A 12,892-nucleotide genomic window follows, 5' to 3' on the forward strand; every position below is an offset into this window, starting at 1 on the left:
GAATCAGAGCCAGCTGAACTGGGACGTCCTTGCCCCGTTCTCTCAGGCATCAGCTCGTTTATGCAGTCCTGGGGCTTGAACCCCTACCCTCACCACCCTGAATCCCAGACTCTCTCTTTTACCTTTTGTTTTGAACAGGATGAAGTTGCCCAGGCCTGAACCTCACTACGTAGCCTACACTGGTGTTGAACTTATGAACTTTCTGTCTCAGTCTTTTTCGTAACTTGGATTGCAGGCTTGTTCCACAAGGTCTGCTCCAGATATGCATTTCCTTTTAGAGTAAGCCTGTTGTAAAAGGAGCGAGCGGCTGGCCGCTTCCCTCTGCCCAGCTCCCAGCTGCCTGGCTAGCTTATACCCCTAAATAACAACACACAAATTGTATTCATTTAAACACTGCCTGACCCATTAGTCCTAGCCTCTTATTAGTTAACTCTCACATCTTGATTCAGCCCATTTCTAATAATCTGTATGTCACCATGAGCTCGTGGCTTACCGGGAAAGATTCAGCATGTCTGACCTGGCAGCGTCATGGCAGGTGGCTCTCTCTGTCTCTGCCTCCTTTCTCCCAGCATTCTGTTTTGTCTACTCCACCTATCTAAGCTGCTGTCCTATCAAAAGGCCAAGGCAGTCTCTTTATTTAACCAATGAAAGCAACACATAGAAAGAAGACCCTCCTACACCATTAAGCCTATTGCTCTGTTGATGTAGTAGTCATCCAGGCAGGAGTAAGGATAGACGATCTAAATGGAGTCCTTTGGAAGAAATTGCATGATGTTGGGCAACTAATTCGTTTGTTTGTTTTTTGTTTTTTAAGACAGAGTTTCTCTGTAGTTTTGGGAGAGCTGTCCTGGAATTAGCTCTTGTAGACCAGGCTGGCCTTGAACTCACAGAAATCAGCTTGCCTCAGCCTCCCTAGTGCTGGGATTAAAGGCGTGCGCCACCACTGCCTGGTGGGCAATTAATTATTTACACAGCAGCTACTTCTAGAATGTCCATTGATACTAATGAGTCTGTGATGATAGCAAGACCTTAAAACAAAGGACTGTTGTGGGAGGGGGGAGACATGGGAGGAACATGGACGTGGCACACGATGGGGGATATGTACGGGGAACATGGGTGGAGGACATGGAGGGTGGATGAGCGGGGAGACATGAATGAGAAGGGGCTTGAGTCAGAGAGATCTGTGTGGGAAGGGACATGGGTGGGTAGGCACATGGGTCATGGGAGTTCAGGCAGAACAGAGACCCAAGAGGAAGGTGTGGTATTTTCACAGGGAGGTCTCTAAAGTTCTCCTTTCTGGCCAGAAGCTGCCAAACTTTCTGTGCTTAATAACTTGGTAATTTTGGCCATATATCTTTACAAAAAATCTGAGCCAAAAGAGCAGATGAAAAGAATACTCTCCATACATAGGTTCTCAGGCCCAGGGAGGAAACCATCCCAGTGGGTTGAGGGACAAAGGTTGCCCATGGCTAGTTCACAGGCACAGCACTTCATCTGTTACGAAAATTCGCACACCTTTATGAAGTGTGCGCTCCTCACTTCCTCCAAACTACTTTTGCTATTTTCAATGTTCTATCTTAATATGATGATTTTTTAAAAAGTATTTAGAAAAAGAGTAAATATCCTTAAGAATATCCTACCATTGTGTACCATCACGACTGGCAGAAGCAGGAAGAACTCTCTTTTTTGAAACACCGGTATTCGAATGAACGATGTTTATGGTTAGAGCCTCTTGGCCTGCCTTTCTCCCTCTCTGAGATAGACAGGCATGTGGCCCAGGCTGGCCTCAAACTCTTCCTGATTCTCCTGACTCCCCCTATCGAATTCAGGGATTGCAGGTGGAAACCTGACGAAAGTCTCCTTCACAGTAAGGCTGTCCCTAAGCTGAAAGCTAAACCCTTGCAGAGTTAGGGGTTTCGCAGGTGACCTTGAGCCACAGTAGCCCCCTTTGGTACATTTTTAATTCCCTTATTCTTCCTTTCAGCAAACAGTCACAGAATGTCTATTGTGTGCTTTCTACTCGGTGTGCCTTGATCACACATGGAATGGGCGCTATCTAAAGAAACGTCCTTGCCTGGACCACTTCTTAGTATGTTGGAGGCACTCAATGACTATTGGTTGGATCAGTAAATAGTCTTAATCCTTATGAAGCTCAATAATAAATTTCTTCTTATGCAGTTTGTACTTTCATGTCAATGAGATCCAAGTTCACTGGACACAGGAGAAGCTTAAAAGAAAACAAGGGAGAAATCACTGGTAGGCAGAGAGCACCCCGGGGGCCTGGGGAAAAGGTGTGGTGAGCTTTGTCCCACTTCCCGCTGGTAGTAGGTGCAGGAATTAACCGATAAGCCTCTGGATTGGAACTTCCTGTGGCAATGAGCATTTCAGGTTCACCTTATTGCAGGCTGGGAGAGTGACTGCTCTCTCTGTCTTCTGCCCATTGAAGTAGGGCTCTACAAAGCAAGAGTCCCCAGGGGCGAAGATGGAGGGACTCCCCAAGAATTACCTCTGCTCCTCTTAGCTGACCAAAATGGTCAAAAGGCTAAAAGTTTCAAGAGACAAGAACATGGCCAAGAGTTTTCTTTCTCCTTAAGTAATAGCTAGAATCACACATTATTCAGACAGTGCTGGGCTGGGCTCAGTGTTTAGACTGTAGGAGTTTTCTCTTCCCCTCCCCACTGCCCCTCTCTAGCCCCCTCCTTCTTTCTTTCCCCTTCCCTTTCTCCAAACAACTTACATAATCATCTCCTACTTCTGGAGAAGGTGGTTTCTTGCCCCAAAGCCTGAATGAAAAGTTCAGAATTTTCAGTCTGGTCTGGGTCAGACATGATTGGCAGTGCAGGTGGCCAATTGAATCTCCTTTGCTCCACTGGAGGCGGGCTTCAGGGAGAGGCCTCGCTCTACTCTTTTCCAGCTTTATTTTCTGAAGTTCTGGGGAAAGGGATGTATTCTACACTTCAGAATCCTTTAGAGGAACAGGCTTTTCTCACCGCCTTCGCATGCATGCATGTACTTTTGGAACAGGAATCTCATTGTGTTGCCCAGGTTGGTCTTGAACTTCTGAGATCAAGTGAGCCTCCTGCCTTGGCCCCACGAGTACTAACATAACAGGCATGGACTACCACCATATCCGACTCGCTCTTTCTCTCTGCCTTTCAGTAACAGTATTAATCGGGAAGCTGCACTATTTGGGGGACAAAAGTTGCCCATAACTGCTTTGTGAGCAGTGTTGGTATCATTTGTAATGGTGATGTGAAAGTCATCGCTCAAGAGAGATGCCCACAGGTCTTGCTGTGATTTGTTCCAAACTAGTTTAGCGTTCCCTTTATTTCCATCTTTCTTCCTCAGGGAGAGGGGGAAATCACTAAACTCATGATGACTGCCAGGAGGCTTTTTGCTTCTCGTGGGGAGACTGGGCATGAGTCCACCTGGATTAGAGTGGTTTAAATTTGCAGTTTCCTGGGAAGTGTCTACTAGCCAGAGGGAGTTTGGGGATTAATGTTCTGATTTCAGTCATTTTTGCTATGGGCCTTGTCGTTTGTGAAGGTTGTCAAGGATTAGCACCCCTGGGGCTGCAGATAAATCCTATGTGGCCTTTCTCAGGAACATCCTATTAATACCACTTTCCCTTTTTCCAGCTGCAAATCCAGGAAACCACCGGGGAGAGAAGTGGTCTCGAGCAGATGCCAGCTTTCTCCCTGCCTGCTGGGGAGGAGCCTTCATTCACCGGGACCACAACAAATGTTGTCTCCAGCTTGAGTGAGATCAACCAGGAGAATGCATCATTGGCCCAACACCTGGACCTGGAAGTCGTTCCTCAGGGGCTCCAACAGGAAGCCAGACAAAGCAGAGAAGGCCACAGGCCTGGTGCTCTCTGGGCAGAACGAGCACATGAATGGAGTACCCTAGAAGGCAACGATGAGGCAGTGCCCCAGGTTCCCTCCTCATGGCATCTTCCTCTCCCTCCAGGTGACAGTGCCCACTGCCAGGAGCCAGAGGCTCATTTCTCTCAGTCCTCTGCTCCCTCCCTCACCTTGGAAAACGTGGGCAGTGGGGCAAGGGGCAGAGAAGCTGCATGTGTGACCGGGTGTTTTGAAGCCGGTGACCAAGAAACATGTTATGATACCATGGATCTTCCCGTTAGAGCACCAGCGGATAAATATTTGCCTGAAGACATTTGCCCTGGGGACTTGGAACGGACAGAAGGGCAAAGCAAAGAATGTGATTTATGTTCTACTGACAAGGCACTGGCTGTTCTTCAGACGCAAGGTTCTGAGTCTCCCCAGTCTATGTATGAGAGTGGCAAGAATGGAAAGCCAGCCGAGTCCCCACTTTCTAACAGTGCCTTCACCTGGGACACATGGCAGGAGGCCAGCGGAGATGCTGTGGGGGAAACACCATCTGACCTGGGGACTTCTCCCTCCATCTTCTCTTCCACAGAACTCTACGACTTCGGGGGGCTTGGTGAGACACAGCCCCTTGGTGAGAACGGCTCCTTTGCGGGCGTTAGCGAAGGAGGCTGTAAAAGCGCCAATCTTGGTGTTCCAGGTGCCATAGACACGCTTCCTGATTACAGTTCAGTCAGGGGATGCCCAAAAGAACCATCAGCAGAATCAGCTGCTAGTGTTGATTGCCATCAGGTGACCAGGGAGACCGAGGAGGACACATTAGCTGATGCCACCAGCATCCACACCATCAGTTGTCACACCGTTTCAGCTCTTGAGGACAGCAACCTTGTTGATGGTGATGACCAGGCCTCATGTGAGGCACGAGAGGCAAATAATTTTGAATCTCTTTCCAACATACAGCCAGGCCGTTCTTTAAGCAGCTCTACTAGTGAGATGACCAGGGAGATGTTTATCGTAGCACCCAGTATTCCAGGAGCTTGTGGCCACTTCTTACTGCCGGAGAGGCAGGATCTGTGGAGTGCTCCCTTTCAAACTGATAACCAGCCTGAGTATAAGAGCCAGCTAGTGGAGGGAGACCATGGCGGAAGCCTTGAAGAGGACTTTCAGGAAAAGGGAAGTGAAAGAAAACAGTGCACATCCTACCAGCGTTCTCTTTCTGCAAATGATTTCCAAGAAAATCTGCCCCCGATACCTGGCACGCAACAGGAGGTCAAAGCGGAACCCTTCGAGCACCCCCTAGCAGATTCCGGGGAAGAAATTGGGCAGAGCACTGACCCGAGGACCAGTGTCTCAGTGGCAGCTGAGAAGACTATGGAAGACGATAAGCAACTTCCATCACATGAACTAAGCAATGCTCCATCTCTCCCTGACATCCTCCTTGAAGAAAAAGAAGATGTAGGACTAGGAAGTTGGGCTGCGGTCAGCAAAGTGAAGATCATAACGCTGGAAGCTCCTGATTTTGAAACCTGGCAACCAGAACAAGCCTTGCATTATGGGTCCAAGGAGGCAGAAGTTGGTCTCACTGCCCCTAATAGGGGCTGGGCTCTGTCTGACATCCTAAGAGCAGGTGCTAACAGGGATGCCTGGGCAGGCGAGGCACCAGCCAGATGCGCGTATTACAGCAGTCTGTCTTCCCAGTGTCTGGACCAACCCAGACTCCTGGAGTCGTCCGTAGACCCTGTTGAGGAAGCGGGGTTGGAAGTCACATTCTCTCCACTAGAGGCTTCCAAAAGTGGGGAGACAGAAAGTGTTGAAACCAGGAATGAAGACCAGGAAGGAAATGAGAGGAAGATACGCGGCCCTGCCTTCTTTCGACAGTTTGTGAACGTTCCTAGCATCCTGGAGTCCTCTGTGGATCCCATTGATGGTAGACGTGGGATGGAGTGTGTCTGGTCTGAGAAGCCAGAGCCCTCCGACTCCAACACAGAAGGGAATGAATCCACCGACAGATACACATGTCAGAGGGCAGACATCCAACCCGCCACCCTGCAGGTTCCCCATCCCCAGAACAGTGGGGAAATCATTCCAAATGAAAGCACAATCAACCAAAATCACATAGACAGAGAGAAGGCAGATGCCAAACAAAGTCAGGCTGACAAGGCAAAAGCAGAGGCCCAGGCTGCCCTTTGTCAAGCCCAATGTCCTGGTGAAGAAAGACAAAGAATTCCAAGCGTATGCAACATGAGCCAAGATGGCAGTGACCGAGGCCTAGGAGAGGCTGGGCAGGTGACAAAGGACAAGGCCGAATTAATTTCCCCCATGCCATCTCTTTCTAGTTGTCTCAGAGGAGCGACTCCTGCATCTGTTGAGGTTGAGACCAATGACACCACAAGCCACATTCACGGTGAGTCTGTGCCCAGAAACCACCAAGATGTACTTCCTACGTGGAAGGAAAAAGGAGCCATGGAGAGTGAGTGTGGGAAACCTGTGGCCTCTTCAAGTGATCTCACACACACACCATGTACTTCATCTCTCAAAAGAAACGTCACACGCTTGTCAATAAGCCATGGCGTTGAGGAACTGAAATCGGAGGAGATTCAGATTGTGGAAACCAAACCTCTAACCTCATCCCACTCCCCAGCAAAGACCTTGGCTTTCGTTTCAGGAGACTGTGAGTCAGAGAAAGCCCCTGAAGGCTTATTACTTAAGGACCTGTGTCAAAAGGGCTCCGCCCAGGCTAGCAGGAAAAAGTCCAGAGAGGAACAGCAGAAGCATGTGGTGGCCCACACCAGCAAGGCACCTGGGGCCCGATCAGCAACGGCTGGGCCAGAGGAGGACAAGAAAAAGCAAGAGGCCTCAGGGAGTGGACATTTGGCTGCAGGGGTAAAGAAGAAAATTCTCTCCAGGGTGGCAGCCCTGAGACTCAGATTGGAGGAGAGGGAAAATATGAGAAAGAACTCCATTCTGAAGAAAACGCCCAAATTTGAAAAGTCCCTGTCCCACACTGATGAGAAAAAAGACTCCCAAAAGGCCCCTTGCAAAGCGGAAGGCAAAGGTGAGGCCTTGCTGCTTTTAGCATTGTTGAAGGGCTAGGCGTGAGCCTCCTGTGTCCCTGTCAGTTTAGGTGAGCGTCCGGTGGGTGGGTGGGTGTGGATGTCACGGCTGTGACCAAGGGTCCCAAGGTTCTCAAACTTGAGCAGGCAGGCATCATTTCTCTGGCAAGCTTGTTCAAACGCAGGATTCTGAGCACCAATACAGTTCCTGATGTTGGGCGGGGGCGTCCTTAAAAACCTGCACTTGTACCCAGTCCCCAGGTGACTTGAGAGGAGATGCACACCAGAGAACCCCTCATCAAGGCTGCCTGCTGGAGGGGGATGTGGCGAAGATGCTTTGTGGTTTAATTATCTCTTTAAGAAATCTCCTTTAAAAGATGAGCAGCGACACTGGTGTAGCAAATCTGTAAGACTAAAACGACCACATGCTGAGCAGGGGACACAAAGAAACATTTCAACCCAATTTGAGATTCTCTTTTTTAATTGTTAAGTGTAACAATTAAAAAAAACCTTGGTTTTTCTTCCAAATTTAAGTATAAAATTTCTTCCCAACTTCCTGTCTCCAGTACCCGAATCTACCCAGGTTTCAGTCCCTTTGAGCCTCAAAGACTTCGGCATCATCCCTCCCATTCGGCCTAAGGGACTGTTCAGCCATGCCCATTCCACACCCCTAAAGAAGCAGAAGTCTGAAGAGTCAATACACAGATGAAGATCAATGACCTGGGAAATGATTTACTATTATGGGATGGTTGCTTCATAAACTCTGCCCTTGACAAGACCTTCTTTTTATAATTAGTTCTAATTACTGTGTACGAGCTTCTGTCAGTGAGGAATTTACTTCATGAGCCAGGTAGTGAGGGCACACACCTTTAATCCCAGTATTCAACAGAGGCAGGCAGATCTCTGTGAGTTCAAGACTAACCTGACCTACAGAGCAAATTCCAGGAAGGCTCCAAAGCTACAGGAAAACTGTTGGCTGGGCAGTATCACACATCCCTTTAATCCTAGCACTTGGGAGGCAGAGGCAGGTGAATCTCTGTGAGTTGGAGGCCAACCTGGTCTACAAGGGCTAATTCCAGGACAGCTAGGGCTGTTACACAGAGAAACTTTGTCTTGAAAAACCAGGAAAAAAAAAACCTACTTCGGCAGTGAGTACTCCAAAGGTCTTGGTTTTGCTTTCCAGCTTTTCCTGGTTTTGGCCTGCTGTTTAATGTGCCCACTAGGAAAATACAACAGAGAGGTCTTCAGTTCTGGTGCAGGGGGCTGGCTTTGTGAGACCTGGGTCCTCATCTCCAGTCTATGTGGGTCACATGAAGCTGGGTACTGCCTTGACTGTGTGGACCCAGCAGCCTGGTGCTCTCCTTCCGAGCAACCCTGATTTAATGCCCTCCCCCTGTGACATGGTGGGATATGCGGCGGGTAAATGCATTCAGGTGATCCTGAGAGAAATAAAATGGACCCTGGGTGCCAAGGGGCATCCAAAGCTTAGAGCAGTGGAAGCTTCCTGTATAACAGGAGAGTCTTTTCAAATTACATTTACATGTGTGTGTGTGTGCGTGCATACTTACATGAGTGCATGTGTGTGCGTGCGTGCACGTGTGTGCATGTGTGTAAAGACAGCTTCCAGAAGTCAGTTCTTGCCTTCCACGGAGCCGGGGGCGGGGGGGGGGGCGCTCAGGGATTGAATTCGGGTGTCAGGCTTGGCAACAAGAGGCTTTACTCCATCAAGCTGGCTCTGTAGCCGAGGATTTTTTTTTTTTTTATTGTCTTCCCTCAACCAGGCTGGTCAGAAGGTAAACTTAGTGCACCTTTGCTCAGAGGTGGCGTTTCTACTTGTCTGCCACACGAACATGGTCTTGGCTGACTGTGTCGTTCAGCTCTGCCCCTGTGCTATACCCTCCTCCCTCCTCGCCATACCACAATGTGATCAGCTCCCATAACATTGGCAGCAACCTCATGGAGGCTCTAGTTGAGGGATTTACGACTCAGCCAGCCCGTTTCCACTTCCAGCGTCCAGAGTCTGATCTTAAATCTCCTTCTGATTTCTTATTATCTGTGGGGTTGAGGAAAAACTGGAAACAACGAAGCACATCCACTGTAGCAAACTTCGAGGCAGCCGAGTGAGCAAGGCCTTGAATTGGTACTTCTGGCTGGCCTGTGGACCAGACAGCATTCTGTGATGATGTGTTCTTTTGTATTGCCAACGCCGCAGCACTCTGCCCCACCTGGACTGTATTGAATTGATCACACTCCCTCAACCACAGGTCTGATGAACTGTTCTCTCAGCTGGGTCACGCGGGCTTCCTGTCATTCTAATGCCTATACCGCCACCCAGTGGCTGCCCTTCCCAATTACACATTTGTGCATGAGAACCTCCATTCATCTCAGGTTAAACTCAAGAGGCAAACTCACATCTCAGCCCATCCTGCGGGAGTCATCGCCTCACTATTTCTGCTCCGTCCAGATAGACATCGCTTTTGCCAGTGAGGTGGATGCCAAACACACATGTCCAGTTCACCAGACCATCTTCACAGACAGCTGCACTGTGTGTGTGCATGTGTGAATGAATTTTATCCCACAGATAATTTATTATTGAGTTGTCTTTTACATTTGGGGTCTTAACCTCACTTACTTTGATAGTGCCGATTTCATTCCACTGCTGAATCACCAGCTCTGATTTTGATCAGGTAATTATTTAACAGTATCTTATTTGGGCCAAATCCTACAGACTAGGCTTCTATAATCTGCTGGACCTTTCTCCTCTTAAAGAAAAACACATTTTGGGCTGGAGAGCACTTGCTGCTTTTGCAGAGGACCCAGGTTCAATTCCCAGCATTCACACGGAGGTTCACAACCATCTATAACTTTAGTTCCAGGGAATCTGATGGCCTCCTCTGACCCCTGCAGACGCCAAGCACACACACGGTGCACAGATATATGTGCATATAAAGTTAAATAAATCTAAATTAAAAACCAGAAATAAGCTGGGCAGTGGTGACACACACCTTTAATCCCAGTACTCGGGAGGCAGAGGCAGACAGATCTCTGTGAATTGGAGGCCAACCTGGTCTACAAGAGCTAGTTCCAGAATAGGCTCCAAAGCTACAGAGAAACCCTGTCTCAAAAAACAAACAAACAAAACAACAAAACAAAAACCAGAATAGCTCAAGCTCTATTTTGCTAGGAGCATTATAGACCTTCGGAATTTAAGTAACAAAAAGGAAGTGTTTTCTATTAGGGTGCTTCATTTGTTCCCCAGGGGTGCGTTTGAGCAGCCACGGCTCTCGGGTGCTTCATTTGTGATTTAGGGACCTGCTCCCTGTCTCTCAGGACTGTTGCTGATAACCGAGGTGGAGTGTGAAGGCCTCTCGTCTACCCTAACCTGCAAATGTGCTTCTAGCCCCAGTGCTGCTGAAGAAGATCCAGGCTGAGATGGCTCCTGACCGCTCTGGGAATGTGAAGCTGAGCTGCCAGTTTGCAGAGATCCACGAAGATTCGACCATCTGCTGGACGAAAGATTCGCAGTCAATAGCACAGGTCAAGAGAAGGTAGGACGCTTGTCCTCCCCGACCGTCCACTCACTTTTGCCCTCTTACTTAGTGTGGTTGTCAAAGAAAACCATAAGAGGAAAGGAGAGGCAAGCTGAAGCAGAGATTCCGTATCCAACATCATTGGATATGAAGTGCCCCCCCCCCCAAAGGCTCCTGAGCTAAAGGCTTGATTGACAGGTGATGGGCTTTGGAGAACGAATTAGAAAGTGAGGGCTCTGACAGAACTGGCCAGTCCTCCGATGGCTTCCTAACTTGGTGGCGTTACTGGGAGGTGGTGGAATCTCGGATGTGGGGCCTGATTGGAGCAGGTTTTCTGGGGTGTGCCTTTGAAGGCGCCTTGTCTGTGGCTCTTGTCTCTCTGTTTCTTGGCTGCCATGAAGTAAGGGCTTCCAGCCTCCATGCCCTTCTTCTCTGATAGAGACCCAGAAACATGGAGTCAACTGGCCACGACCTGAAACCTCAAGTCAAAAGGAAGTCTTTGTCAGACATTTCTGTCAGAGTGAAGAAAGGTTAACCCAGTATCCAAGAGGAAGAGTGGCGCCCAGTGTCCCAACAGGGAACATGGCGGCTGGCTCTTGCTTCAGCTCTGCCTTCTTTGAGTTGTGCATCCTGGGAATTGCAGGCTCTCTGGTTCCAGTTTTTAGTCAGGATGCAGTGTGACATTCTAGTTTGAAGGCCTCCAGGCCTACCGGGCCTAAGGTTACAAAACTCTCTGGAACTCTTATTTATGGATGTTTTCTGATTCAGAACCCCCCATTAATCTAACAAAGGTCAAATAAAGCTAAGGAGAAGACAGGGGTGGAGGAGTGCCACAAGGTCACAGAAAAGTAAAGCTTTTGAGGAAGAGAAACAGCTTCCCTTAAGACAGAAAGAGCATATTATACCCGGGTCCTTAAGTTGTCGCAGGAGTCAGAGAAGGAGGTGAGTGTGAGCGTCATTGCCAAAACACATCATGTAGGCCAGCCCACTCAGCTCCTTAAATCAGTCCCAGGAATGAAGGAATGCCTGTTCAAAAAACCCGTGCAGTCCTGGCTCATCTGACAAGTCCTCCAAACAAATCAATGGAGGTCAGTGTAACTTAAGCAGCTCCCAAGAGCTTCTTTCAGCCCAGAGAGGTCCCGGGAAAGCTCCCAGAGTCCTTGGGGGTATTCCTATTCTTTTGATCTCAACAGGAACAGACTGAAAAGGTGGGAAATATGAACCCCTATATTCAGTCAAATATTCCTGCTTGGAACGAATGTCTGGAGACTAATTTCTCGAATGTTCCCCATTACCCTGCCTGTCTTGTACTTGGCTTAAAAACAATTATAATAGCAAAGAAGTGCTTTGATTTGTAAATCCTGGCAGCCCCTAGAGCTTCACTTCTAATGCACTCATTATTGATTTTAATTCTTCTCTGAAAGTGTCAATCAAGAACAATTAACCAGCACTTCCCGCCTTGTTTAATTAACTCTTCTCATTCTAGGCTCAGATAAGTGTTGGCACTTCCCAGGTCCTCTTTGTATCTACGGAATATTCCCCAAATCCCAGCCTCCCTCTAGGGAACACACATCACTAGCAAGCAGTCAAGGCCTTTGACGTCTTTGTAACATTTGCTTTGTTTCTTCTTAGAAATAGCTTAGACCAATTTGTGTTCATATTGCTACTTGAGAAAGTTTGTAAGTCTCAACTCCTCTGTCCATAGACAAATCGTTTGCATGATTTCAGATGGTTTTCAAAAGCTTGTTAATTCCTCTCACCCTTACATCCAGCTCAGTACGTGATGTTTATCCGTCCCTACCTGAAGTAGCTCAGGGCCTTATTGCGTCAGCTGACTCTCCATCATTCTAGTGAAATAACCCGAGATAACTTCCTCATAGTGAAGCTTATCTATCTCATCACTGTAGAGGTCCCGTCTAGGACTTGGCAGACCTGTCACTCCGGGTCTGTGATGGGTGTTCCCGATGCCAGTGAGAGGGGAAAGACCTGTGTTAGAGTGAAATGCTGACGTCATAGCTAAGAGTACAGGCTCAAGTGCTGCGATCCCGGACATGTCCTCAAAAATATAAAGATCAACTTCTGTTTTTAATTGCTTTTTATTGAGCTATATATTTTTTTCTCCACTCTCCTCCCTTACAGCCCTCTCCCCTTCTGCCCTCTCCCTTAACCCCTATGACTCAGGAGATCTTATCTTTTTCACCTTCCTATGTAGATCCATGTATGTCTCCTTAGGGTCCTCTTTCTTTTTTTTTTTTTTTTTTAAGGGTCCTCTTTCTTTTCTAGTGGCCTGTAGGTTGGCTTTTCTTTGCTTTATGTCTAAAAGCCACTTATGAGTGAATACATATTATATTTGTCTTTCTGGATCTGGGTTACCTCACTCAATATGTTTTTTTTTTCTAGATCCATCTATTTGCCTGCAAATTTCAAGATGTCACTATTTTTTACCCTTGTGTAGTATTCC

The 12,892-nt window shown here is 48.0% G+C and overlaps 1 protein-coding gene across 1 annotated transcript in view; it reads left to right on the top strand.

Annotated features, from left to right (window-relative positions):
* The window catches only part of Alpk2 (alpha kinase 2), a 112,633-nt gene that overhangs the window by 72,267 nt on the left and 27,474 nt on the right, over positions 1-12,892 (top strand). Inside the window, exons 5-6 of the mRNA XM_041639119.1 lie at positions 3,639-6,903; positions 10,302-10,449. Coding sequence (XP_041495053.1) covers positions 3,639-6,903; positions 10,302-10,449 — 3,413 coding nt within the window. The remainder of the gene's footprint in view (positions 1-3,638; positions 6,904-10,301; positions 10,450-12,892) is intronic.

Source organism: Microtus oregoni, unplaced genomic scaffold, assembly GCF_018167655.1.
Source record: "Microtus oregoni isolate MIOR12 unplaced genomic scaffold, Mior012 000057F_ref0000458, whole genome shotgun sequence".
In the NCBI taxonomy this organism is placed as follows: Eukaryota; Metazoa; Chordata; class Mammalia; order Rodentia; family Cricetidae; genus Microtus; species Microtus oregoni.